Below are 27,979 nucleotides of genomic sequence, written 5' to 3'. Positions count from 1 at the left end.
ACGCTCTGCGTTCTTCATTGGGCCCGAGAGTTCGAGGCTCGTTACGTCACATGAGTGCGACCCGCGTATAAAAGAGGGGGGCGTGTCCCGCCGAGGAGGAGGAGACAAGATGGCGGCGTCCGTGGGGCAGGGATGTCTGAGGTGGCTGCCCGGGGTCGCGTGGCGGAACAGGTACAACTGTTTGGGGAGCCTGCCTCGGGGCGAGGGACGGCCCGAGCCAAACAGGGGTCTAGAGAGAGGAGTCGTTTCTCTGTCGCGGGCTCGCCCTGAGGAATGCTCGAGTGGAGACGGAGCCACTCACCTTCACCTAGAGCTCGGGCGCAGGTGCGACTGCCTCCGCCTAGGACGGTCCGAATCTGGCCTAAACCTCTCTCTTTGTCCTTTCCACTCCACAAGGGACAAAAATATAAACAAAAAGCACCCACTAAACCAGGTGAAATGGGCTGCGTGTCCGCCACTAGAGCCGAGGCAGGGCTGGACGCTTCTTTCTCTGGGAGTGGTATTGCTGGGAGGGGCGCCGAGATGTGGGAAGAGCACTGGAGCTGGAGTTGGGCGGCTTTCACTTTGGATTCTTGGACTCTGAAGTGAGAGGATAGGATTCCGTAATCTCAAAATCGTCCATGATGGAAATAGGGTCTCGGTTACCCTGGTGACTGTCAACTCTTAGATTGTTGGAGGGGTCATAAATCCAGCCCTTTCTTTTTGGCGAGGTCGAGGCCCTGATAGACGGAGGGACTTGCTCAGTTCCACCCAGCCAGGTAGCAGCAGAGCTGAGACTCCTTCCCAGGTACCTCTGTGTCTCACGCAGGGACCTTTCCTTCAGGCTGCCCACCGTGAGGACATTCATTATTCGAAGTAGCTTATGTAAGAGCTAGCATGGGAGCATTTGGACTCTGGGGAAATGGATTAAAATGTTGGTTGCTGTAACTTAGAATCTGTCGCTCGGTGTCATTTCGAAGAGCTAAGATTTGCGAGACCCGCAACTTTTGTGTTTCGGACTGGCTTCATTTTGTCAGCGTGGACGAGGGCTTGCGCTGTGATTTTGGGAAGTAGAGACACTGGTTTCGGACAGAGAGGGAACAGAAAATGCCATTGCCCTGGCTAGGAGAGCTTCCCTCTTCTATTATTAACTACTCAGAAGTGGTGTAACTTCTCAGGAGAGGGCTCCACAGTGTGGTGATAACTGTTAGGATTTGAAGAAGAGGGTCTCTGTGGTTTTAATGTTGTTACCAGGTGTGCTGTTTACGAGTCAGTAGTAAAATGTGTCATAAGTTGGAAAGACTAAAAAAATGACCCTCATGTTTGTTTGTTTGTTTGTTTTTGAAACGATGGTGAGGAAGGTGACTTCACCCACTATCTTTTAAAAAGGGAAAAAAGTCGAAACTTTAGTACCAGTATAGGTAGATACAACTGGATTTAGGGCCACTGGGTAGGAGAGGTGAGGATTTGGGTACAGTAATTCAGTTTTCAAAGCTGTTACATATCCAGGTGGAAACTATATTGAGATGCAAAAAACCCCCAAAAGATAACATTTCCATGATTTTTAAGTAAAGCAGTGTCTGTTTGAGAGACATATATTTGAAAGCCTCATACTGCAGAGTTTTCCAGTAACTGAGTGATATGTGACAGGTGAGAAATAGAGAAAGTAATTATAAGTGATAATTTAGGACCATGTTTCCTAAATTTGATAAAAGAATGGAGTGGGTGTTTATTAGTAAAAGAGGTTCCCAGGTATATCCCCACAATGCTGCCAAATTCAGGCTCAGTAGGTGTAGGTTGGGGCCCTTGCAACTGTATTTTTTATGGGTGCTCTGGACGATTCTTTGGTTCAGGCACATATGAACCTAGTGCCTAGGGGGTGCGTGGTTGTGCAAGACCTTCCTTCAGGAGTATTTATGACATTCCTGCCACTGTCAACTACAGTGCCAGGGATCGGGGTGAGGGGGGAGGGCAGGAGAAAAGAGAGGAATTAAAAGATACAGGCCTTGCGTTGAAAGAACTTTACAGTTTAGTGGAAGAGAGAGGGAATACGGCTAAATAATATGAGATAGAACATGGAATAAGGCCTTAAGAAACCTGCCAGTTCATTTTCAGGAGAACTTTTCACAGCTCTAAAAAGCAGGAGGGACATAAGGACTATAGTTAGTGTTACCACCAGAGGTGATGTTAAAAATATTTTCAAACTGGGCTTCCCTGGTGCCTCAGTGGTAAAGAATCTGCCTGCCAAAGCAGGAGACATGGGTTCGACCCCTCTTCTGGAAAGATCCCATATGCCGTGGAGCAATTAAGCTCACGTGCCATAGCTGTTGAGCTTGTGCTCTGGAGCCCGGAGAGCCGAAACTACCGAGTCTTAGAGCCTGTGCTCTGCAGCAAGAGGAGCCACTGCAATTGGAAGCTCGAGCACCACAACTAGAGAGTGGCTGTCACTCCCCACAGCTTGAGAACTTCGCAGCAGCAAAGACCCAGCACAGCCAAAAATAATAAGTAAATCATAAAATAGTTTAAAACTCTGACAGTGTGGACACAGACCAGTTAGGGTGAACAGTGGTCACAGTTGGTGCGGCCACCCCATGTGCCAGCTGAACCTCACTTGTGTTACTTTTGATAAGAGTGATATGTAGCTAGGTACCAGGGCCTGGGATTCAGGTTTTATGTGATTGTCTCATTTACTCCTAATGAGGTGGGTCCTATTTTTAGACGTGGAGAAACTGAGGCTTAGAATTAGTTAACAAGTGGCGGAATGGAGATCTGAGCCCCAGGGTCAGACTTAAGTGCTTAATAGTGGGCTTTAATTGCCTGCTTGCAGGAGGTACACGTGGGTTTACCATACAGAAGGTACATGTGATTGAACCTAGCCGTTCATTTCTCTGATGCTTAATCTCGCTGTTGAGATTGAGGTCTAGGGGGAAGACAGACAAACCCCTGTGTTTGTGGACAAGTACAGACAGAAATACGTGAATATATATAAAATCAGTTCATTTCAGGTAGTGAGAAGAAAAATAAAGGAAGTTAATTAAGGAGTTAGTGCTCCAGAGAGAGAACTCTTGGGCTTGTGGTCAGGAGGAAGCATTTGAGCAGAGAATTGAGTGAGGAGGGACTGAGCTGGAGGGGTGTGCCCCCCGGAGCAGACAGCACATGCAGAGGCGTGGGTGTGCAAGGGGGTGGATGCATGAGGAGAGGGGAAGTAGCAGGAGGTCTGGGGTTCAGAGGGCCACTTCTGTAGGGTCTGTTTTGAAAAGGTCAGTCTGGATGTTCTGTGATGAATGGGACACGGAGGCCAAGCAGGGAGACCAGGCTAGTGCAGCTCTTCAGCAGAGACCCAGTGGCTCAGGCCAGAAGAGAAGTAGGCAGATGAGGGTGTACTTTGAAAGTGGGGGCTTCGCGCCTTGTCAGTGGATTGAATATGGACAGTGAGAAAGAAAGGACTTGCAAAGGAGTTCTGGGGTTTCAGCCTGTGCACTGGGGGAGTTGTGGTGCCTTTTTTCTGGGATGGTGTATTAATTATAGCAGTGTTGGTGTGGTAACAGGTAAATTCTAGCATCTTGGTGACTAACACAGTGAAAGTTTTTGTCTCTATCATATAAGCCCAGGCTGCTTTTCATCGTGAAGGCACCATGATTTGAGGGCCCATCTCTTGCCATCGTAACACATGGCTGCCCAGGATCTGCATGTTTGTCTCCATCTAACAGGCCAGGAAGGGACCTGGGAAGTCTGAATGGTTCTCACAGTGGTTAGAACTCACTTCTAGGAAATCTCATCTGTTGGGCAGAGGAAGTGGGTTTAATAACCGGCTGGCTAGTCTCTGCCACAGATGGACAGCTCTGGGGGATGGAGCTGTTGAAGGGGAGTAAGGGAGGGTTGGGAATTCTGTTTTGGACAAACTTAGTTTGAGGCGTTTCAAAGTGAGGATGTTGGGTAGCCAGGTTGAAATATGGTCTGGAGGTCTCTGAAGTAGCAGTGAGGAGAGTCCTCTGCATCTGGCTGTTTAAAACCAGACTGGGTGAACATCTCTAGGGCGACAGCCTGGACAAAGCAGGTGTCTGAGCCTTGGGCATGGCAGCTGTTTGAAGTTAGGGAGACTGGACAGACAGGAGGAAAATCAGGGCTCCAAAGGCTCTATGTGTTTCAAGAAGGGCAAGGTGTGAAGGCAGGCATTGAAAGAGACAAACTCCCAGTTAAAACCGCCTGAGTCCCAGACACGCACGGCACGGTGTGGGGACTGCAGCTCCTGGGACTGTCTTGTATATTTGAACGTTGCTAAGAGAGTACTTCTCATCACAAGAAAAATCTGCAAATACGTGTGGTGAGGGATGTTTAACTAGTTTTATTGTGGGCATCCTTCCTCAATATATACAAATAGGGAATAATATCCTCCACCTGAAACTAATAAATGTTACATTTCAGTTATACCTCAATTGGAGGGGGAAAAAAAAAGAAGGGGATCACCTGTGACAGATGCTGCTGAGAGGTCAAATAACACGATGTCCAAGAAATGTGAGTAGGGGTTGGCAGCGTGGAAGAGGTGACCTTGGCAGGAGACGATGTGGTGGGGACAAAAGCCCGGTTGAGTGGGATTAAGAGAGACAGGAAGGCGAGGAAGTGATGGCAGCGAACGTTGCTCTTTCTGCGCGCCCGCAGTGGCGTGGGCAGTGTTGTAAGATCAGAAAAAGTGTGGTGTTGATATGAGAATAAGAATGACCCAGGGATGAAAGACAATCTGATGCAACGAGCTATTTGCCAGGCACTTGTTCCAGGAGCTAGGGCTGCAGCAGTGGATGGCGAGACCTTGACATTGTTCTTGGGAAGATGTGAATGCAAATCAGCTACCTGGGTGCTGTGCATTGGGTTACAGTAGATAAACCACGATCTCCCACTTGTATCTCCCCTAACCAACGCCCCCCGCCCCGGGGGGAGGGAAGAAAAAGCCTTATTCAACAGTCTGCAAGCATTCTTTGAGTTGGGGGCTCAGCAGCAGTTCTGGAATGCACAGTGCAGCAGTGTGCGCCACGCAACAATGCAGCCTTCAGTCAGAACGTACAGCGCTGGCTCTAATTCCACTGGGAAGGCAGAGTCTCAGGCGCTTGCTTTTGCAGTGGGAGTATCCAGTCTGAGAGATGAGCATTGTGCACTCTGAAAGGACATTCACCTACTGCAACACTCCCTCCTTTGTGTCAGTAGCTGTCCGTCCATCTGGCCTCTGAGGGGGTGGTGATGGTCAAGGTCCCAGACTTGTTCTGCATGCAGATCTTGCTTGCCTGTAGGAGAATCAGAGTCACCCTGTTAGCACCAAGCTGCGAGAGTGTCATTAAGGAAATTTCACAGGAGTAAATGAAGGTGTTTAAATCTGATAATGTTCACAGGATATTTATGTAAGACATAACTACTAAGAATCCATGAATGTAAATATTACTGTATGAAAGTCATAAATGCCATTCTGTTTTCCACAAAAATAGCAGTTTAGACATTTATAATAGAGTAAATTTATACTTTCATAAAAGACTCCAAAGGAAAAAAAGAAACCCTTACTAACAAGGACGTAGTTTCTTTACTTTAGATTTCAGGTCAGTATTTGGGAGAACTGAAGTGCTATCTGAATTGAAGGTGGGTTGTTTGCTCTTTGATTAAGGAGAGAGCCGGTTGTTTACTAAAAATTCATTAATGCTTTCCTTGCTCGCACAGTCACTTACTGCACTGGGGATGTGTCCTATTTCCCTAGGTAAAGAGGAAATGAAGAGCGACGAAGAATAAAATACCATTTCCTTACAGCTTGAAGCCATGAAAATGGTCATATTTTTTCTCAGAATGCTTGAAAACCCTTTTACCCTGTGAAAGTAGCTTTTGTGGCAAGATAGCCACAAATAATAATTTAAAAATTCCAAACAAGTTGAGCCTTCCAGACTCAAAGTAGATTAGAGTAGCTCAGCCTGATTTGTTTGCGTCATTCTTTCCCCAGGGTAAACATATAAAGTTTAAAAATTCAGGGTATTCTCTGGTGGTCCTGTGGTTAGAACCCTGTGCTTGCACTGCTGGGGCACAGGTCCAGTCCTGCGGGCTTCGTGGCACAGCCCAAAAGCAAAACAGTTAAAATTTCAGCACTTTATTAGGTTCTTTAATTAATAGGAGTTAGAAGCTACAAGGCTGTGTACAGCTGTTCTTTTGTGGTGAAGAAACGTATGCTTTTTGTGTAAGTGCAGCTTGACTGCTTATTATGGTCTTAAGAGTAATTCTTTTGTGAAAAAGTTTTAGACTTCAGAAAAGATATGAAAATAGTACAGAGAATTTCCAAATACCCTGTGCTCTGACTCCCCTGTTCAGCTGTATCTGCTTTATCACTCCCCCTTCTCTCCCTCTGTCTCTTTCTGTGAGTGTGTATATGTGTACACTTTCTGCTGAGACACTTGGTGCCCCTTTCCCTTTAACTGTTTGAGCCCTTTTCCTATAAGGACATTTTCTTACAAAACGGCAGTCCTGTGCAGTGGTCACAACTGGTAGATTAAGTGGATGCAATAGTATTATTGACTCTATAGATTGTATTCAAATTTTGGCAGTTGATCCTCTAATTTTTAATTAAAAAAATGTTTAACGACTCCTTTTTGCTTGATTATAGGCGTCCTCACTGTGAAGATGCTGCCTTGAGCCACTTCCTTCAGTCCTTGAGGAAGCCACCTCTGAGAACCTTTTCCACAAGTAAGTAGCGATTTACTACTTACAAAAGATTGGACTTCGCAGGTGACACAGTGGTAAAGAATCTGCCTACCAATGCAGGAGGCTCAAGAGATGTGAGTTAGATCCCTGGGTGGGGAAGATCCTCTGGAGAAGGAAATGGCACTCACTCCAGTATTCTTGCCTGAAAAATTCCATGGACAGAGGAGCCTGGCGGGCTGCAGTCTGTGGGGCTGCAAAGAGTCGGACACGACTGAGCGACTAAGCACAGCACAAGTAGCACTTAGAGACGGCACCGGCCTCTTGGCTTCAGTTCACTCATCAGTAAATTCACACAAACACAGCACCTATTTCACAGGGCTGTCGTTAGGATCAGATGGAATTGTGCCTGTGAGGTGCTTAGAGTACCTGGCACATAGGTACCACTGAAGCTTTAGCTGCTGTTATCCGATTATTTTTACTGGGTGCATGTGTGGTGTTCCGTCACTTGACTGTACCGTTTAGTGTTGGACATTGAAGTTGCTTCTAGTCTTTTGAGCTGTGGTGTTGCAGAAGACGCTTGAGAGTCCCTTGGATGCAAGGAGATCCAACCAGTCCATCCTAAAGGAAATCAACCCTGAATACTTATTGGAAGGACTGATGTTGAAGCTGAAATTCCAATACTTTGGCCACCTGATGTGAAGAACTGAGTCATTGGAAAAGACCCTGATGCTGGGAAAGATTGAAGGCGGGAGGGGAAGGGGACGATAGAGGATGAGATGGTTGGATGGCATCACTGATTCAATGGACGTGAGTTTGAGTAAGCTCCGGGAGTTGGTGATGGACAGGGAGTTCTGGCGTGCTGCCGTTCATGGGGTCGCAAAGAGTTGTACATGACTGAGCAACTGAACTGAACTCTTTTTCTATTACAGACAGTTCTGTAGTAACATATCTTTATGCATCCTCAGGATAAATTTGGTGACTTAGAATTGCCGACTAAAAAGGTTTGTGTATTTTATAACTTGGTATTTAGACCAAATTGCTCTTCAGAGAGGGTTGTCCCAGTTTACACTCCTGAGCAGAAAAGGCTCATGAGTACATCGGTTCCCCACACCCACCTCAGCACTGGGTTGTGAACTTTTTGGATCTTTTAAGCAGCTGTTTAAATCTGTACAAAAATGTGCGTTGTTTTTATTATCTAGATACCCTTTTTATTCTGTTGTACCAAAAGCTGTTTTTGACTGCCAAGTAATCATACCTTGGGAATAAAATGAGATGGTTAATGAGAATAAAAACAAAAAGCTTATTATTAAGGTAGTTAAATAGGAGCACATCTGGGTGTTACTTAAGTAGGACTTGCGCGTGGGAACATGTAAGACTCACTTGAAGGATGGAGGGGAGCCTCAGAAATGAAGTCAGAATGTCGCAGATCTGCAGAAAAACTGCTTTTATGACATGACAAACACAGCGGGGAGGCATCAGGAGTGAAGGGCACCCTCTGCTTACTGCCTCCTGTTAGAGGAGTAAAGAAAGCCGGTAGAGAAAGAGACCTATAACTGAAGCAAGGACCGGTGTAGCCAAAGCGCCGAGGAGGGTGTGACCCGGCCAGCCCGGGCCGCTGGCTAAGTACCGTGAGGCTGCGTACAGCAGGTCTCTCCTCACCAGACAATCCAGAAAGAGGGAAAAAACTGTTTCTTGCTTTCTGACAAGTTTTTCTGGTCAGAGGTAGACTAGTTAGTTTAAGTAGTAAGGGTTCTTTAGGAATAATCAGAAGATGGAAGAGATGAATGACATCCATACTTGCTCATTAAAAAAAGAAACAGCAGGGAATTCCCTGGCGGTCCAGTGGTTAGGACTTGAAGCTGTCACTGCTAAGGGCCCAGGTTCAATCCCTTGTCTGGGAACTAAAACCCCACGAACCTCTCGGCATGGCCAGAAAAAAAGAAAAACAAACAAATCCAAACCCCTCTTCTCACTGTGCTGCAGTCTTCTTCACTTGCTGCCTTCACCTCGCTGCCCTTGTCTTCAGATGGTCTTCTCCCTGTATGCGTGTCTGTCTCCAGGTTTTCTCTTTCTGTAAGCGGACAAGTCATATTATTAGAGCCCACTGTGGGGACCTTATTTTAACCTGATTCCCTCTGTAGAGACCTTCTATCCAAGAAAGGTGACAGCGGCGCTGGGGCTGGGACTTCAGCATATGAGTTTTGTGTGTGTGCGCGCTCAGTCACCAAGTCGTCTCCGACTTTGTGGGCCCTGGACTGTAGCCCACAGGCTCCTCTGTCCATGGGGTTTCCCAGGCAAGAACACTGCAGTGGGTCGCCACTTCCAACTTTAGGGGATCTTCCCGACCCAGGGATTGAACTCAAGTCTCTTGTGGCTCCTACATTAGCAGGTGGATTCTTTACCATGGAGCCACCTGGTTTGGGGGTACATGATTCAACCCATAATGCATGTTGAGCATCTTTACATGTACTTTCTGGCCATTCCTATTGGAGAAACATCTGTTCATATCCATAGTATGTTTTTATTTTTTTGTTTACTCATTTTTGGCTGTGCCGGGTCTCTGTTGCTGCGTGAGCTTTTCTCTGGCTGTGGTGAGCACGGGCTTCTCACTGCGGTGGCATCTTCCATCGTGGAGCACGGGCTCTGGGCTGGCAGGCTTCAGTTTTGGTTCTCAGGCTCTAGAGCAGAGGCTCAACAGTTGTGACGGACATGCTTAGTTGCTCCCTGGCATGTGGGATCTTCCCAGACCAGGGAGAGAACCTGTGTCTCCTACATGGGCAAGCAGATTCTTTACCACTGAGCCATGAAGAAAGCCCTTAGTATGTTTTTTAATTGGGCTATTTGTCTTTTATTGTTGAATTGTAAGAGCTTATGAGATTTTGCCTTTGAAAGAATACTGCTGTCCAGTCAGAACTGGGTCTGGGTCATAAAAGTGAGATCAGAGAGCCTGTCCCTGTCTGGTCCTGTGGGTAGCCAGCAGGGCACCCTGGGATACTTTCTTGATCTCTTTACATTTGACGTTTTCATCTTAAACTGTGTAGCTGTGGTGGCAGTCGAGGTACATCGTTGTTTCATGGGGAAGACGCGTGAGTCCCCAACTAGGTAGACTCTGGAGGCAGCAGCGTCTCCGCAGTGACTCAGGGCTGCTCCTGCTCGTCAGATCTCTGGGGTCCCGTCAGCTTTCCTGAGGGCTTGTCCCAGCCTTCCTGTTGGTGCTGTGTTTGCATGACTCAGTGCTGTCCCTTCTCCTGGCTCAACGTTTTCCTGTTTTTTTACAGATGCCAGGAAAGTCCACACGGCCCCTGCCCGCACCTCGTCCCTGCTGCGCCCCCTGCCCATTCTGGTCGCCACAGGTGGCGGGTATGCAGGGTACCGGCAGTACGAGAAGTACCGGGAGCGAGAGCTGGAGAAGCTGGGCTTGGACGTCCCGCCCAAGCTTGCTGGTCACTGGGAGGTAGGAACCGGGGAGCCGCCCTGTGTCCTCCCGGAGCACAGTTCCTGTCCCTCCGTAAATCACCCCGAAGTTAAGCCGTCTGAGAAAGCGGAATGTGCTTTCTTGGAGCTCATGTCTCCAGTGGGTTTGGGGCGATGTAGAAGTCGTGTCAGGCTTCCCTCTGTCTTCAGACTCAGCCCTGGTCTTCCCAAGGCCTCTTGAAATCTTGGGAGCTCATGCCTTCCCCTGGGGCTGGCGTCCTGGCCGTCATGCTTCCTCAGTCTGAGGGCGGGCCAGAAGAGTTGGACTTGTGTGATGTGGATACGTTCTCACCAGGAACCAGACTGCAACCGTCCAGTCTCTTTACCATTACTGCTCAAAAAGGTCCTGGGCTGGGAAGTGAGGGTGTGGTTGGGTGTCACAGAGTGACGGCTGCGGTCAAGGGACGCCTGATGAACTCAAGGCACCTGGGCTTCCCACAGCACAGCGTCGCTCCTGACTCCTAGTGGACGTTCCGTCAACGCTGAAATTGAGTATAAAGGTGTGAGTTTAAAAATTGGTTTCTTTTCACCCTTAATTTAACAAATGAAATACCTGCACTGTGAGTAGACCCTGACCTGGGAAAGCAGAGACTTGATGGTATTTGGGGTGATGTGTGTGGGTTTCCCTGTGAGCCTCCCCATATCATTAATCCGGCCCGGCTGCCCCTGGCAGCCAGGGTCTCAAGTCCTGAAGGCTGGTTCTGTCTGTGCGCCTTAGTAGCTGTGTGGATTCAGACAGATCACTTTCCAAGTTTTCTGTTTTGGGGTCACATACTCCAGACTCCTTTTGGTGAGGGGTCATTGTATAGTATGTTAGTCACACTTTTTAAGTATGCTGAACGCTGCGTATTTGTTGTTGGTGGTTTCCTGTGTAAACATATCCTTCTCCTTCCAACTAGTGAAATACTTGTGAGACTGTGACCCATGACCCCACTGGAGTGTTAGACTCACGCTTTCTTCCCTCTGACCCTGAGCATCTGTCAGGCTGAGCCACCCTGTGACCTGCTCACCTGCTTTCAGGAAATCCCCACTCATTTCCAAGGAATCCCGAGAGAATCTGCGTGTGGAAGAAATCTGCTTCCTCATTCACAAAAGACCAACGTCAGTGGTTTTTTTTAGCATCCATTGTTTGTATAACTGGAATTCCTGCCACCTGTGAGTCAGTACCTGAAAGACGATTGTCTGTAAAGAGGACAGGGTTGAATTAGCTCATAAGCTCTGGGCTCCGGACAGTGACGGGACATGGGGGCAGAGCGGCCCGGTGCGGCGAGAGGCCTGGAAGAGCTGGGCTGAAGTCAGTCCTCCTTGCGCTCTCTTCCTCTGTAAATTTGTTGTTGGCTGTGCGGGCTCTCCGTTGCGGTGAGTGGGGCGGCACTTGGGCTGCTCATCCTGGTCTCTCTTGTGGAGGAGCACCGGCTCTGGGTGTGCACAGCTGAGTGGCCCCATCGCGTGTGTCATCGAACCCCAGCCCCCTGCGTTGGGAGCATGGCGTCTCAACCGTTGGACCACAAGGGAGGTCTCTCTTCTAAGAATTTTACAGCTTTAGGTCTGATGTTTAGGTCTCTGATCCGTTTGGAGTTGTTTTTTGTGTCGTGTAAGTCAGTGTCTGACTTCATTCACGTGGATGTCCGGTGTGCTCAGCACTGTTGGTTGAAAAAGGCTGTCCTTTCCCGGTTGAGTGGTGGTGGCCCCTGTCTGTAAATCAGTCTCATTCTCTCGTAAATGACAGAGATGATGTTAATGCTCTGACAGAATGTTGGAAAACAGGGAGGACACTCTTGATTCCCCCTCCTTCTCACTAGATGACTTGTTGCGTAATCGTGGGCTTTAGTTTTCGTGTATTCACTTCCTGTCTATCTCTGTTTTTAAACGGATATACAGTTGACCCTTGAACAATGTAGAAATTGGAGGCACCAACCTCCGTCCCTGCAGCAGTCAGAAATGTGCATGTAACTTTACAGGCCACCCTTGGGGTACGTGGCTCCGTATCCTCCATTTGCATAGTTCTGTAGTGCGTATTTATTGAGAACACTGCTTATAAGTGGACCCGTGCAGTTCGTACCTGTGCCGTCCAGGGGCAGCTGCTCCTATTTTGTGTCTTTAGGTTGGTGCAAAAGTAAGTGTGGTTTCAGATCATGAATTTTAAATCATTATAATTAGATTCAAACACAATCTTTATTAATCAAAATAGGAACCATTACAATCAACACAATTTTGCCAATGAAAAATAAATTGATCTATTCCTGTAGTGTAAAAATCTGTGCTTCAGGATTTGATAAATTCTTGGAAAGCATTTTCTGCCTCCTGCTGGTCATGGAAACGTTTTCCTTGGAAAAAGTTGTTAAGATGATTGAAGTGGCGTTTGGTGAGAGGTCAGTGAATGTTCAAGAGGTCAGTGAATATTGCAGATGAGGCAAAACTTTAGCAAAATTCATTCAACTTTTGAAACGTTGGTTGTGCGAAATGTGGTCGGGCGTTGTCATGGAGAAGAATTGGGCCCTTTCTGTTGACCAGTGCCAGCTGCAGGCGTTGCAGTTTTGGGTGCATCTCATCGATTTGCTGAGTGTATTTCTCAGCACTGAGAGTCAGAAAGCTGTAGTCGATCAGATGGGCAGCAGACCACCAAATAGTGACCATGACTCTTTTCGGTGCAAGGTTGGCTTTGGAAGGTGCTTTGGAGCTTCCTGGTCCAACCACTGAGCTGCTTATCACTGGTTGTCATATAAAACCCACTTTTCGTCGCATGTCACAATCCTATCGAGAAATGGTTTGTCGTTGTTGCTTAGAATAAGAGAAGATGACACTTCAAAAGAATTTTTTAAATTTTCGGTCAGCTCATGAGGCACCCACTTATCCAGCTTTCTCACCTTTCCGGTTTGCTTCAAATGCCAAACGACTGTAGAATGGTCAATGTTAAGTTCTTTGGCAACTTCTCGCATAGTCATAAGGGGATCAGCTTCGATGATCCTCTCACTTGGTCATTGTCAACTTCCAATGTCTGCCCATTACAGTCCTAATCTTCAAGGCTGTCGTCTCCTTTGCAAAACTTTGAATCACCACTGCACTGTATGTATGTTAGCAGTTTCTGGGCAAATGCATTTTGTTGCGAGTGTTCTCCACTGCTTTAAGATCCATTTTGAACTCACATAAAATCCCTCGAATTTACGTTTTGTCTAACATCATTTCCATAGTCCAAAATAAATGTAAACTAAACGGCAATAAGTCATTAGCACAAAAAACATAAAGCGAGAAATGCACGTTAAGATGTTGTATAACACAACCTCATTTAAGAATGTATTCCAGTATCAAACAGCAAATTTCAACAATGCAAAAACTGAAATTGCATTTGCACCAACCTAGTATGATGACTTTGCAGACTCCACGTAAGTACGAACTTTAAGTGACTCTGCTACTGTGGTGGATTCTGGTGCACTGGTGGTTTCCACTAGGGTTCAATGTTGAGCACGTCTTTGCACGTAGGCCTGTCCGCGGGCTGAGTGCTGGCTGTAGAGTTGCTGTCTGAAAGGGTGTGGGGACCTGCAGAGTTTGTGCTGTGTGTTTGGCATCTAAGCCTCTTGTAGCCGTCTGTGATAGGCATTGTCCATTAGGCATAGGCTCATCGTACATGAACCACAGTGGGTGTTAGTGAAACCATTGTCACAGCAAACATCATTCCTCTCGTGTTTACTCCATACAGCAAATCTTTGCGCTCTTTCATGTGCCAGGCCTTGTTGAGCTACAGGGGGTTCACTAGTGAAGAGAACCGGAGTTCCCATCCTCAGAGAGCTGCCCTTATTAGGGGCTAAGACAGACAAGAAACAGGGACACATGGGCATGTCGAGGTGTTGAAACGCCATGGAGGAAGCACAGACAGGTACAGGGCACAGTGTCTTGGGCTGGGCAGGACCAGGGAAGGAAGGAAGGCAGGCCCGCCCAGAGCCGTGTGGGCTCCCGCGGCATCTGAGGAGCGGCGAGAGCCGTCCAGGCAGATTGGACAGAGCGCGCTTGTCGCTGTTGATGGGGAACAAGAGGTCCTGTGGCTGGAGGCCCGGAGGGCGGGAGGACCCAGGGCGCCAGCTCTGCCTATCTTTTGAGTGCACCCTGAGTGATATGGGTTCTGATCCGACTGTCCTGGCTGCCGTGGGGACAGGTTAGGGGACCTGTTGGGAGGCTCTGACAGGATCCCAGCAGGAGAGGTGGGGCCTGGATCAGAGTGGGAGCAGTGAGGAGGGGAAAGGCAGCCTATGCTGTTGTTTTATCGAAGTGTAATTAACGTAGAATGTAAGTTACAGGTGTACAGTACAGTGATTCACAAGTTTTAAGGTCATGCTCCATTTATAGTTCGTATAAACTGCTGACTGTATTTCCGCGTCATACAGTATATTCCTGTGGCTTCTTTTGTGCCTAATAGCTTGCCCCTCCTACCCCCAGCCCAGGGTCCCTCCCTCCGCCCCTGGCAACTGCTCTGCTGGTACCTGTCTGCTGTGCTTCTGTTAGCTGCGCCAGGTCATTGGATTTTGTAGACTGCACATTCGATTCTGGGTATGTTTTGAGGGGAGAGTGCACAGGATGCACTGCTGGGTTGGATGTGGGGTGGGAGTGGAAAACGCCTGGTGAGTTCTGACTTGAGCAGGTGGAGGGGAGGGAATGAAGAGCCTCCAGACTCACACTGTATTACGCTCTGTTGTCGGCTTTTCTCTGAGCATGAGTCCCCATCAACATTTCTCATGTGTTTATTCTCTGCCTGTATTGGCTCAGTGTACTTGTCAGCTTAACATTTCAGTCTGATTGGCACGGACTAAGGAGCCCACCCTCCTGCGGCCCCGGTTGGATCAAGACACCTGCCCTCAGAGCCAGAGCTGTGGCTAGGCGAGGCAAAGACTCTTCCCCAAGTGCCTTTTCAGGAACTCATGATGTCCTTCCTGGGAAAGCTTTGGGTTCAGGGTCAAAGAGCCTGATCATTTTGGGCTGCTCAGGCCTGGTATTTGGCCTCCAGGGGGAGGGTGGTCGCCCCGGGCCTCTGTGGAGAGGTGGCTTTGAGGGGACAGATCTGCCCGGGGCTGGAAGGCGCCCCCGCCCCCCGTGCCCAGAGTGTCGTGCGGTCTGTGTCTGTGTGGCGGCTCTGATTTCAGATATGCCCTGCTTGTGTCTCCGTAAGTGCAAAAGGGGAAACAGACCTTCGCAAGTGCTTCTTACCAAGAGGCTGAAAGGTGTGCCAGCAGGTGACGTGGGTGGCAGGTGTGTGGAGGGAGCACATAGGTGTGCCCACCCCGGGGTCTCCTGTCCCACGCAGGGAGGCATCTGGTGGCAGAAGCCTCCACCCCCAGGTTCTGGCACTTCTGAGGTGTCCCTTTCTGACCGGGCTTGAGGACAGGTGTGGTCATGTGGGCGGGGTGGAAAGGGTGGCCTTTGGGGCAGAAGCTGGCACGTGTCCTCCTCCTGCACCAAGGAGCTGACTCCATGGGGATGGGGCCCGAGGTGCAGGGTGGTGGTTGGCAGCTGCCTCTCCCACCAGGCAAGGAGCTGCTGTGTGGACAGAGAGGGGTTCTCAGGAGAGGCACCGTGTGCCAGCCTGGTCTGGGGCTTTTCTCCCCAGTAGTAGAATTTAGAGTTTTTCTGTGGCTTAAACACAGTCTTCCAGTTTTTTATTGTGAGCATTTGAATAAGGCAGAAAAGTTGAGAGAAGAGGTACCCACACAGACCACTGAGTTCATGGACATTAATGTTTCGCTGTATCTGCTTCATTTCTGCGTGCATTTGTGGACTCCCCTCAAAGCCAGTGAAAGAACATTGCAGATGTTGTAAAATGCAACTTCATCCCTCGACACTTCAGTCCACATCTGAGCATAGGATGCAGTTTGTTGTCTCAGCTTAGCCATGGGGTGTTCAGGGAGCGGTCCCTGTGTTAACATCGCTTCCTTGTTTCCGGCTCAGTTTAGTATTTTTAAAAGGAAGGTGCGGCATCCCAGCTGTGAAAAGAAAGAAAGCCGGATCAGCCTGTCGGTCTCCCACGTGGCCCGCCCCCACCCACCACCTGCACGTGGCGTCTCCTTCCCTCCGTGAGCCTGGACAGTGTGGAGCTTGTTTTACATGCTTTTAAACTTCCGGTAATTGTTGTAGCTTCTTTATTGTTCCTCTCTGTGAACAGGCTGCTTTTCAATGAGAATGACACAGGTATAAATACCTGGTCCCATGCTGGCAGGGGGTGGGTATTCAGTAAGTGCTATTCTGCTTCTTACCTCGTAGGTGGTGAGAAGACAACTCTGGATGTTAAGATGGGCAGACAGTCCAGTTGGTGGGAAGCAGAGCTGTGGCAGCGCCTCCAGCCCTTCCTCTCCCCTAGCCTGGGGGGCACCTGTGCCTGGAGCCCTGAGGGGGCAGGGAATGGATGAGGCTGGGCTCCAGCCAGGAGGGAGCTTTCTGCTGGGCTTCCTTATCTTCTGCACCCTGTTTGCTCTCCAGGCAGCAGAGAAGTCATCGGGCTGGTGGGACTGCTGGTTAACACTGGAGAGCCCCACGGGAGAATTTGGCAGGGCTGTGAGAAGCCCTTGGATCAAGAAGTCACCCGAGGGCGCTCTGTGCTTGTCCCGGCTCCTGCCAGGCTGATGACCTGCTGCTGGCTCCCTGTGCCAGCCTTGGGACGCCGGCCATCACTTTTCTTCCTCAGGGGCCTCCACTAGCCCCGGGCAGTGAGAACTAACGGAGGACACCTGCCACTCCCTGGCCCCCTGGCCCAGCAGGGCACGGTGCTCAGGGTGTGGGGAGGGGCCGGCACCGTCCTCAGTGCTCTGGCCGAGTGGCTGGGGGCCTGCAGAACCTTGCGGTGGCGCTAGGTGGCACTCCCGCCCAGGGGAGTCCAGGCAAGGTGGAAATAGAGGCCCAAGTGTGGCTGGCCAGAGGGGCCTCACTCGGGGAAAGTGCACCTGCCGAGGGGTTTGTCAGTCCCAGAAACCATGTTGAGTTTTGTCTGGAATACGGTCCAGAAGGCATTTCCCTCCTGAGGTACGCGTGGTGGAGGGCAGGTTAGAAGGCGGGAGAGCCGGTCTCAGGGCTGGTTTATGAGTTTTCTAAGCACTGACCAGCCTGAGAGTTTCGAATGATTCCAGAGGAGCTCAGGTCCACGTGGAGCAGCCCAGTTGGTCCTTTCACGGTGGAGAGCAGCAGCGCTCCGGGGCGCTCGGAGGATGAAAAGCTGGGCTCTTGGGCCAGGTTTGTCACACACACCGCCCCCCCCCCCCCCCCCCCCCGCCCTGCTCCTTCGGGTCTGGGTGCACTGCAGGCTTTGGGGAAGCCGCGATGGTCTCCCCAGGTTTCTGGGTCTGTGTTTTTCTTGTTAGGATTGTGTATCAGCATCTTCTGTGCTTTAACTCCTTGTCATCCCATCGTGAGTGGTGTTTGGTTGGCGCTCTAAGCTCAGAGGGGCCTGGAGACTCACTGAGAATGCCCATGCCCCCCCCCTGCCTCCCAGCTCCGCCCCGTCGGTGATGGGGGCCGTCCCTGAGGGAGGAGCCTCCGTCTTCTCCCTCCTCCCCGCTGAGATGCCCCAGGCTGTGGTTTGTTGGTGGATCCAGATGCCGGCAGGTGTGTGAGCTGTGTGTGCCACTGCGCCTTCTCTGCATCTGGCGCAGATGGCCTTGGCTCCCCTGCCATCTCCTCACAAGCCCTAAGGCTTCCTGAAGAGGAAGAGGCTCTTCTAAATGCTCTGGAAAGTGAATTCCCCATGGTCAGAAGATGCTGGGGTGGTACTGCGTGCTTTCTGTGACTGAGTCGTGGTGGCGGTGCACCCCTGAAAACTGGCTCATTCCATCCCATGTTGACCAAGTGTTTTTGGTGGGCATAGGGGTTAGGGTGCTGAAGCCTGCAGGCTGGGGCCCCACCATCCAGTGGGGCAGGAAGATAGGAGGAGAATCACCCCACAGGTCTTGATCCCTGCGAGGAAGCCTGCGTGCAGGGCTGGGCGGACCTTGCCCACTGGGCCTCCTGTGCTGGTCTGCACTGGGGGTTTATGTGTCAGGGTGTATCTGCCTGGAGAAGAGGGGTTGGGGAGGGGAAGCAGCCTTTGTCCTCAGGGTTGGGTGTGAGAAGGAGCGAGGGCTTCGCTGCCTTCTGTCAGCTCTGAGGGCTGGCTAGAAAAGGTGGCTGGAGGCTGAGGCCCGCACCGCGAGGAGGCCCGGCGGTGGGGAGGGGCGTGTGTGGGGCCGTGCGGCGCCCCCAGCCCCGGAGGCGGTCCCCTCTTCCTGCCGCTCCTCTGCCCCGCCCCGCCCCTTAAAGGGACCCTGGCCGGGGCGGGCGCGGCCGAGCCTGGTGTCCGGCCCCTGCCCCCGCCCCGGCGGCCTGAGTGGCTGCAGCCAGGCCCCCGCCCGCCCGCCCCCTGCTTCCGTGGAGCGGCGCCTCCCGGGAGTTCAGTCGCGCGGGCGGCGCGGACGCGAGCGGAGCCGACCACCTGCGGGTGAGTGAGCGCGGAGGCCCTCGCCTCCTGGGCTGTGGGTCGCCCCTTCCCACCGGGGATCTGAGGAGCACCCCGCTCCCTTCCCCGGTCCTCACCGAGCTGTGGCTTCCCTGGCCCCACGCGGTGGGTCACGGGGCCCGGCGGATGAGCTCACTTCCTCAGCGTCTTGTAGCATCTCTTCGCCCCACAGCCCGGAAAAGGGAAACCGGGCTGCTCGGGGTCTTTCCTGCGCCCAGTTTCCTCAGTGCTGCCGGGGGCTGGGAGTTGAGGGGAGGGAAGCGGGACCACGGGCCTGAGGGGGTGAAACCCGCCCTTCCCAGAACCCCACTCCCGGCTGGTGCCAAGGACTGTCCTGGAGAAGGTTGCTTTCCTTGAGGGGAGCTAAGAACGACTCCTGCCTCCTCCCTGTACCTCCCCTGAAAGAGGCGCATCTGGACCTTTCTTTTTGCTTCCTCCTCTTTCACCGGAGGCTTCCCCAAGATGGCTTACCCATTTCTCAGGGAGAATCCATTTTCTTGGTTCCCTACTTCTGACATTTTGTCACCTCTAGCCCTGGCACTCACGGAGGAATCGTTGGTGGCCCCACCTGGACACAGCTGCCCTGTGACTACCCCACAGAGCAGGCGTGTGCACCGCAAGTCAGGCCAGGGACACGTGGTTTGGGGGCACTGGGGGTCACCTGCCGAGGCTTCAGGCCGGGTGTCTGGCACCCAGGGAGCTTTCCATACGGAACACCCTCTGCCCCCTCTGCCCCAGGCTGACTTGTGCAGGGTGTGAGGGGTGGGCAGGGATGTTGCGGCAGGGCTAGGGTTCTGTGAACCCCAGAAGAGCTCATCCTGACAAAGGTGAGCCCCTCCAACTTGGTCTTCTTGAGCCCGCCCTTCCTGCTCACATCATTGCTGCCCTGGGGTTGGGGCTCCTCTGTCCGAACTGCCTCCTCCGCCCTGTTCCTTCCGTCTTCCCTGTGAGAGCAAACTTCTGTCCTCCCAGAGCGTGGGTCTGAAAGGGAGGGGGGCCTCAGGAGCCAGGACTGCGGGATGAGGCTGCGCTAAGCTTTTGGGGGGAATGGAGGCGTGGGGTTTCCAAGCCTCCAGACAGGTGACCAGGAGGAACAGTCCTTCCCCTTTCAGATGAGGGGACTGAGATCTAGACAGCGCCTGCGGCTCGCCTTTCCCAGCGTGCAGGGTGAGGGTGGCGGGGGCATCCAGGGTCACAGCCACCAGATGGTCCCCGTCCCCCACCAGACCAACTCTGTCCACATGTTCCGCATGGCTGGCTCTTAGGCTGCGCAATGACTTTGAACTCCTACTGGTCCCAGCCCCATCTCATCCCACGGAGTGTCCTTGGGACTCTAGGGAGAGAGGGAAGCTGTCTGTACTTCTGTGTTTCAGAGTGCCCTCCTTGCAGAGTCCACATTCAGGCCTGAGTGCCCCAAGTTGCACTCAGGGAGCCAGAGAGGGAGAGAAGGCTCTGGCTTGGCCTCCAAAGGCCACTGTAGGCACAGAGGGCAGGGGGGCTCTGAAGTGGGAACACCCTGAGTGAGAAGGGCGGACCTCTAGGGACCCATTCCCGCCAGTGTGCAGCTCCCAGCTGGTTGGTGCTTGAGGGTGCTGGCCCATTTCTTGGGGGACAGCTGAACTCATGCCTGCTTCCTGGGGGCCTTTGGGGGGTGCACCGATGGTGATTTAGAAGAAATCTGACCCTGGTCTCAGTGTTCCATTTTAGAGGAGGCAGCAGAGTAGTGGCCGAGACAGGACTGAGGCATGCAGATTTCGGGCTCCTCAGGGCAGTTCTGGAGTGACTCCAGGATAGCAGCTCCTTGGGCTGGTCCCCCCAGAGCCCCTGGACTTAAGGCTCTGGGAGAGGATGCAACGCAAAGGCACACGTAGGGATCTGCTTTGAGGGCCTGACGTTTTGGAATGAGCTGGGTTGGTTTGTGGGCTCCTGAATGTGCCTGACAACATGCAGAAGCGGTCATGGTCCCGCCAGGAGGACAGTGAGGAAATCTGCCCCAAGGAAGTCTGGCTGCTATCCAGGCCCACAAGACTTCACCAGCCCCCACCATGAATCCAGTTTTCTAGAGGGGGGTGGGGCATGGCTGGTGAACCTGGTCCTGAAGCCTAGCTCCATGCTCAATCCCAACTGCCCATCTTCCCACTGGGCCTGCTTCTCTTGGGAGCCAGCAGGCAAGTTTGGGGCCTCAGGTGGGGCAGGCTTGCTCGTAGGTGGGCAGGACGTCAGCTCAGGCCTGGCCCTCGGGCAGAGGAAGTCTGGGTGGGCAGAGGAAGTCTGGGTGGGCACCCTCTGGCCACTCAGGAGGGTGGCCTGGGGAGATGGGTGTCCTGGTTTGAGATAGGGTAGAAATTCAGTTGACCATCCAGACCCTAGTCGGCCTGGTCCAGCCCCATGGCCGCGGACTTTCACCTTCAGCGAGGTGGGTTTGCCCTGGGCGGCAGACGTCCAGGTGGTCCTAGTTGGGGCCTCTTGCTCTGCCCTGCTCGGTAGCCTGGGCGGGAGCAGCCCTAGGCCCCCATGTGTCTTCCTGTAAAGATGCCACCAGGCTCGCGGGTCGGCAGTGTGCTGGGCAGACGAACTCGGGGCTGCGGAATGTTGCTCCCCTGCCCGCTAGCTGCGAGGCAGGCGCCCTCGCCCCACAGTGCCGCTCCTCCCCAGAGAGAGGGGAAGGCGGGGTGGCGGGCTTCCCCGAGGGCGCCCGGCTGCCCCTCTAATGAGGAGGAAGGGGTGGAGGCCGCGAGGAGAGCCACAGCAGGCCAGACGCCGGGTCCCAGCGCCGCGCCCACATCCCTCAGATGCTACTTTGTCACCTGAAAGGAAAAATGGGTCAGGTCCTGGTGAGGGAGGGGCGGCAGGGCCGACGCTGGGTGCCTGCCCGGAGCGCAGGGCTCAGATTCCCGCTTGGGCCCGGCGGCGCCGAGTCCCCTCCCTGCCGGGAGTGGGCAGGTGGCCAGGAACACAGCGGGCCGAGCAGGTCCGTGACCCGCGCCTGTCTCCGCAACAGCCCCGACTTCTCACCTGCGCCCCCGAGCCTTCGGACCGGACCGAGCCGGGGAGCGGTCCCCCCAGCCGCCACCTCGGGCCGAGGAGCGGTGACAGCGCCGACCCGGGGGGAAGGGAGGAAGGAGGAGAGACAAAGGCGCGCCGGCCCCGCCTCCTCGCGCCGCCCACCATGTGTCAGTCAGAGGCGCGGCGAGGACCCGAGCTCCGCCCGGCGAAATGGTGAGATGCCCACGGCCGCGTCCTAACCCCGCCGCACCCCGCCGCGACCTCCGGAAGGTCAGAGTTCACGTCCAGCGGCTCCGCGGTGGAGGTGGTGGCGGCGGCAGGGGGCTAGGGGACCAGCTTCCGCGGCTAGAGGGGCCCACTCCGGGGGGCCTGAGTCGGAGAGCCCGCTTCAGGTATTGGTGGGGGCCAGCGGGCTGGTGGTCCAGTGTCCACGCTGCGCCCCCGCCCCGCTTGGGCGCAGCTTCTCTGGGATTGGTCCCCGCACTCCTGCAGAGAGCAGGGTGGGCGGGAGGAACCTGGGGTAGAGGAGTGATGTGTCTGGCTTGGCTTGGCCCCTACCCATTTCGTGGACCTTTTTAAAGGGACGGGAGAGAATGATCGCAGAGGGTCTGGTGAGCAGTGCAGAGTCAGCAGCTTCAGGGCCACCGCTGAGCTGCAGGGCCCGGCCTTCGGCTGTTCTCCATCTTCTCTGCTTTCCTATCAGCTGTGCTGCCTTTGTTCCTTGGTTTGTTGAGCAGCTGGGGGCAGAGGACCGAGCTGCTCTGAGAGCAGAGGCGCAGATGGAGCCTGCTGCTCCAGCTGAGTGTAGTGTTTTTGATGAAACCGAGGCTCCAGGACATTCTCCGAGCGGGTAGTAGTGTGGTCTAAAGCCCACACTGGGGCCTTGAGAGCATCTAGGTCCTGGGTCTGTGGCACGGCGACCTGGGCCTCAGTGTCACGACTCAGGATAGAACTTACCCTGGTCTCTGGCTCCCCTGAAGCTGAGCCTTTGCTGACTGTACTGAATTGGGGCTGGTGGGGTCAGAGGAAGGCCCACCTACCTTTACTGGAAGGGGGGGGCCTGGGTCAGGTGTGTGTGGCCCCAGCAGGCCTGAGGGCCTGCCACCACCCTCTGGATTGTTGTGGAGAACCTGAGCTGACGTAGAAAAGACTGCAGGGGGGATGGAGCAGTAGCCGTGAGGGGTTTGTGTGTGTGCACCTGCGTGTGTATGTGTGATCTTACCAGGCCTGATCTCTTATCAGATGAGGAAGTAAGAGGCTTGGTCCATGGAGAGAGTTACCCAGATCTTATGCTGCCAGAGGCTTGGGGGCTCAGCCTAGCTCTCCTTGAAGCCCATGTGAACAGAGCTGGCCTCAGGCAGGCGGGGACCGCCCCGTGGGCTCTGTCTACACTGCCTCCTTGGTGCTCGGCCCCAAGGTCCGAGACAGGGCCCTCGCCAGGTTCAGAAGCTATTCTGAGCAGTCTCAGCTGACATGCAGGTAGAGAGACTGGGAGGTGAGCGCTGACAGAGGCAGCCCAGCCCCCCGACTCAGAGTGCGGTTAGTGTGAGGAGGTCTGGCCAGTGTCACCAAATCCATGGAGAGGCAGGCAAGCTTGCCGAGGGTGCGGCGGATGGGAAGGGTGGGGCCCCTGGTCCTCTGCTGACCTCGGCCGTGCGTGGACATGTGCCCTGCAGGTTGCACTTCCCTCAGCTGGCCCTGAGGCGGAGGCTGGGACAGCTGAGCTGCATGTCCAAACCTGCTCTGAAACTGCGCTCCTGGCCCCTGACGGTCCTCTACTACCTCCTGCCCCTCGGCGCCCTCAGGCCCCTCAGCCGGGTGGGATGGAGGCCTGTGAGCAGGGTAAGTGTGCGGGGGCTGCCAGCCCTGCCTCCCCGCAGCAGGCTGGAGGGGGGTGCCCAGTTATCTGGGCAGAGGTAGTGCTGTGGGGCCTGAGCCCTTCAACAGATGCTGTTGGAAGGCAAGTTGGTGGAGGGGCTGGGCTGGTCGGTGGCCATGTGGGCTGTGGACAGGTGACTGGAAAGGCCCATCATCCACGGGCTGCTCTCTCTGCCTGCATTCCTGCCGTGTAAGTGCTCTGTTTCTGGAAAGAACCCACATTGGGCATTCAGAAAATGGTGTCTGTTTCATCTCCTGTGTTCAGGCAGAAAAAAGCTTAGAGGTGATTTTGAGAAGAATCAAATTTCTGGACGCCAGAGGGCAGTTCATACACGCTAGAGCCTGTGTGGCCTCTTTGGGTAGGGATGCTTTTGAGGACCCAGGAGCCCCCAGCAGGGCCAGGTGAGGGCCCTGAGCAGCCCAATGGGTGTCACCAGGCTTGGAAGCTGAGGGTACCTATGGGGCACTGGGCATTAGGCCTAGGGTCATAGGGCAGCCCTGGGCCACCCCCACATGTGGGTATCAGCCGGGAGTGCAAAGAGCTGCTAACTCAGTGCCTCTTTAGAGGTGTTTAAAGTTGGGAGTGGAATTGCTTTTGCACCCTGGGGACTTGGTCTTGGCAGTGTTCAGCAAGCAGCAGCCACCAATTAAAGCAGGTCCTGCAGTGGCACCTGAGATTTAAGAGCTTGGGCTGGAGGGTCTGACTGAGGTGCGGAGTTCCCTCTCCTAGAGGAGCTTTGGGTGGGGACGGCTGTGTGGACTGCGAGGCCCTTGGAGTATAGGTGTCAGTGCCCGGTACTTCTGCCCGAAAGCCCCTATGCTCAGGGCAGGCTGAGCACGTGCACTTTGGGGTGTGGACTCGCCTGAGCACCGAGAGCCGATTGTTCCCGTGCTGGTCTGGGACGCTCGCAGCAGTGCCCACCACAGCCTGTGTGTGACCACATCCGATCCTCGTATGCCCGTCCCCATCCAAGAAACGGGGTGGGAATGCTGCAGGAAATGGGTGATACCTGAGCTACTGTGTAAAGACTTGGAAGCTCAGTCTGGTTCCTGGTGAGAAACCACCATGTCACAAAGCCCTCGAGGGTCCCAGCTGCTCGGGCCTCAGAGCTGGTCCCTGTGGGGGGGTCCTGGGGCTGCGTGCACGGCGTGGCACACTCACCTGCCCTTGGGGCCTGCAGGTGGCCTTGTACAAGTCGGTGCCAACGCGCTTGCTGTCGCGGGCCTGGGGCCGCCTCAACCAAGTGGAGCTGCCGCACTGGCTGCGCAGGCCCGTCTACAGCCTGTACATCTGGACTTTCGGGGTGAACATGAAGGAGGCCGCCGTGGAAGACCTGCACCACTACCGCAACCTCAGCGAGTTCTTCCGGCGCAAGCTGAAGCCGCAGGCCCGGCCCGTGTGCGGCCTGCACAGCGTGGTGAGGCCCAACCCACCTCCCGCCTCTGCACCTTTGGGCACACTGGGCCTGGTGGGCACTGCTTCCAAGCTGGACCTCCAGGGGGGCCATGGCCCTGTCCTCCACACCCTCCCCTGCAGCGAGCCTCTCCTGACCCTTCCAGATCAGCCCCTCGGATGGGAAGATCCTCAACTTCGGACAGGTGAAGAACTGTGAGGTGGAGCAGGTGAAGGGGGTCACCTACTCACTGGAGTCGTTCCTGGGACCCCGCACGCCCTCAGAGGACCTGCCCTTCCCCCCAGGTGGGTCCTGGCCCGCGGTGCTGGGTGCCAGCAGGTGGAGGGGCGGGAGGCCTGTGGACAGGAGACCCTCTGCCTGCAGCTCAGGCCTCCCTGGAGCCGGTGTCCAGGCGGTACAGAGGGCTCTGAGCAGCTGGCCCACGTCTGCCCGCAGCCACGCCCCACAGCTCCTTCAGGAGCCAGCTGGTCACGCGCGAAGGGAACGAGCTCTACCACTGCGTCATCTACCTGGCCCCCGGGGACTACCACTGCTTCCACTCCCCTACTGACTGGACCGTCTCCCACAGGCGCCACTTCCCAGGTAGGCCGGGCCCAGCTGCCCCCGGGGGCCTCGGACAAGCGCCTGGGCTTCTTCCTGTCAGAGGCCGTGGGCTCCAGAGTTGGGGGCAAAGCTGGGTGTGGGGATGCAGGTTGGGGTCCAGCCTGTTCTGCATCTGGAATGACAGGCCAGGCAGGGAGTACACGTCTGTCCCACAGGCTCCCTGATGTCCGTGAACCCTGGCATGGCCCGCTGGATCAAGGAGCTCTTCTGCCACAATGAGCGGGTGGTCCTGACTGGGGACTGGAAACACGGCTTCTTCTCACTGACGGCCGTGGGGGCCACCAACGTGGGCTCCATCCGCATCTACTTCGACCGGGTAAGCAGGTCCCACGGCCATTCTGGGCTCCCTGCACTGTCTCCTGTGTGGCCAGAGCTGCTGGGGCTGCGACTTCTAGGAAGGCGGGTCTCCCACCCCGGTCTAGAGGTGGCTGCAGGGGGAGGGAATTAATCTCCGTGCTTGGCACTTGTTTCTGCTGAAAACCCAAGGGGAGCCCTTGTGTGTGATGGGCACAGGTGAACAGGCAGGTCATGCCTCCTCCATTCCTTCCAGCCCCAGGTCACAGCAGGTCAGGGGCTCTCAGCTCAGACCTGGCCCCTGGCCTGAGCTGCTGTTCCCACTTCCCTTCCCAAGCAGGGTGGGGGGCAGGGTGTGTCCACGGCCCACATGCTCTGTCCCCACCTCCCAGGACCTGCACACAAACAGCCCGCGATACAGCAAAGGCTCCTACAACGACTTCAGCTTCGTGACACACGCCAACAAGGAGGGCATCCCCATGCGCAAGGGCGAGCACCTGGGCGAGTTCAACCTGGGCTCCACCATCGTGCTCATCTTCGAGGCCCCCAAGGACTTCAACTTCAGACTGCAGGCAGGACAGAAGATCCGATTTGGGGAGGCTTTGGGCTCCCTCTGAGCCTCCTGCATGGCCGTGGCTGCTGAGGGTCCTTTCAAGGGGACTGCAGGGTCTTACCAGGCAGGACCTGGGTGACTTCCGTCCCTGCTTCTGGGGTGCAGACAAGGTCGTCAGAGCCCGTCGTGCCCTAGACCGCCGTCACCCCCTCTCCCACCCGAAGAGAAAGTGTGGGCCAGGATGATGGAGTCCCTCTTGGAGACTTTTACGTCTCGTAAAAACTGGCTCTTTGACCTCCCGGCCAAGCGTTCGGTTGGTCCCGATTTCCGTTCTGAGATACGCGGTAGTTAAGGTACCTTCTTGCTGCTCGTCCTGTCACTGCTTTCTGGCCTCCGCCTCTGCTTCCCCTGCACAGGGTGAGGTGCCTCCTGGCACTGACTGTGGGCCCCACAGCGGGGCCGGTAACGCAGCTGCTTTCTGTCCGAGTTTGCTCCACCTTGCTTGTTGGGAAAGGCTGTCTTCTCTCTTTGCACATGTGGCTGAACACGTCACCTGCCGAGACTGTCAGCAGCTTCCAAGGGTGGCCTTTGGTGGCTCGGTGCTTTGCAGGCCGTGGCGAGTGACCTTTTGGAGCTGGTAGGATCTATTATCGACCCCCCTAGTGGTGGCCCAGCTGGGACCAGGGGCGAGCTTGTGTCCCCTCCCTACATCCAGGCCTGTGTAAATATGCAGAAGTTGCTGCTATTGATCAGGGGCTTACACTGGAAACAAAGGAGCCTTGTTGATGTCTTTGGTGTGTGACGGAGGTGGGTGTCAGTGCCTAGAAAACCTGTCCCCAAATAACAGATACTAACAAACAGGTACGAAGTCCTGAGGGAGCCACTGATGGGGGGCGGGGGGAGGGCCAAGTTTCATGTTTCCTGGGGATGCTGTGAATTTCTCCTGCAGGAGAAGCCATTTGAACTTTTTCAACTGTATCAGTAGCACAGTATTTTTGTATGAAAAGTGGGAGACTTCTGAACAGTGATTCATTTAATTGCAACATTTTGAAATAAACTAAAAAACATTGCTGCTCTGCATTCTGTTCCTGGACGTGGTGACTAGCACAGAGCCCGCCGCAGGGCCTGGACCCGAGCGATGCAGGTGTGGACGGGCTGGCGCCGGGCCTGCAGCTCATGGGCCAGCTGCTGGATCTGCACCTCCACCTGGGGGGACGGGGGGCCAGCTGAGAGGAAGCCCAGCCCAGGAGCCGTCCCAGCCGCCCGCGCCTCACCTTCTGCAGCTCCTCCTCAACCTGCTGCTCAGCTTCCTGGTCCTCAGCCCGGGGCTCCGCCCTGCTCAGCTCTAGCCACCGCCTCAGGCTGTGTGCTTGCCGCTGGCAGGACCTGAGGGTGTAAGGCAACTGCTGCCTGGCTTTGCCCAGGCAGAGCCTGCAGCCTGGAGACAAGTACACCCGCTTCTGCTGGCATGGACGGAGGCAGAGAGGCTCCCCCACCATCCTCAGCCTGTGCAGAGCAGGCCTTGGGGGACCCAAGCCCTTCCGTCTGATCAAGGCTGCTGCCCACGTGGAGGTGCCTGGGCGTGGGGGAGGCTGGCTGTGGACCAGAGCACACGCAGGGCACCATCCCGAATGAGTGACAATG

The 27,979-nt window shown here is 54.3% G+C and overlaps 2 protein-coding genes across 69 annotated transcripts in view; one reads left to right on the top strand and one right to left on the bottom strand.

Moving 5' to 3' along the window:
- Positions 1-96: 96 nt before the first annotated feature.
- On the top strand, positions 97-27,415 carry PISD (phosphatidylserine decarboxylase). 20 transcript variants are annotated; one of them, XR_015144798.1, is made up of 10 exons: positions 97-171; positions 6,608-6,687; positions 9,924-10,099; positions 21,588-21,805; positions 23,269-23,434; positions 24,652-24,888; positions 25,031-25,169; positions 25,249-25,467; positions 25,644-25,804; positions 26,175-27,415. XR_015144798.1 is itself a non-coding variant. In XM_086348921.1 (10 exons), exons 1-10 carry the CDS (start codon positions 110-112, stop codon positions 26,397-26,399), a joined length of 1,611 nt encoding a protein of 536 aa, XP_086205047.1. In that variant the 5' UTR covers positions 97-109; the 3' UTR covers positions 26,400-27,415. The 20 variants fall into 20 exon arrangements, 19 of the variants coding, with proteins under 19 accessions (XP_086205047.1, XP_086205051.1, XP_086205055.1 ...); XM_086348921.1 differs by having other exon boundaries at positions 25,321-25,467; XM_086348925.1 differs by lacking the exon at positions 21,588-21,805 and adding an exon at positions 14,551-14,661 and having other exon boundaries at positions 25,321-25,467.
- Positions 27,073-27,979, bottom strand: part of SFI1 (SFI1 centrin binding protein) — a 95,645-nt gene continuing 94,738 nt past the window's right edge. For 28 of the 49 annotated variants that reach the window (XM_086348870.1, XM_086348899.1, XM_086348895.1 and 25 more), the window contains one exon: positions 27,073-27,721. In XM_086348870.1, the coding sequence (XP_086204996.1) occupies positions 27,157-27,721 (565 nt within the window). In that variant the 3' untranslated portion in view covers positions 27,073-27,156. The remainder of the gene's footprint in view (positions 27,722-27,979) is intronic. The other 21 variants (XR_015144792.1, XR_015144793.1, XR_015144795.1 and 18 more) reach the window with 1 other exon arrangement.

This window comes from Bos grunniens, chromosome 17, assembly GCF_055505025.1.
Source record: "Bos grunniens cultivar Pamir isolate PY7600 chromosome 17, Bosgru_T2T1.0, whole genome shotgun sequence".
NCBI lineage: Eukaryota > Metazoa > Chordata > Mammalia > Artiodactyla > Bovidae > Bos > Bos grunniens.
This window is presented reverse-complemented; position numbering and strand designations above follow the sequence as displayed.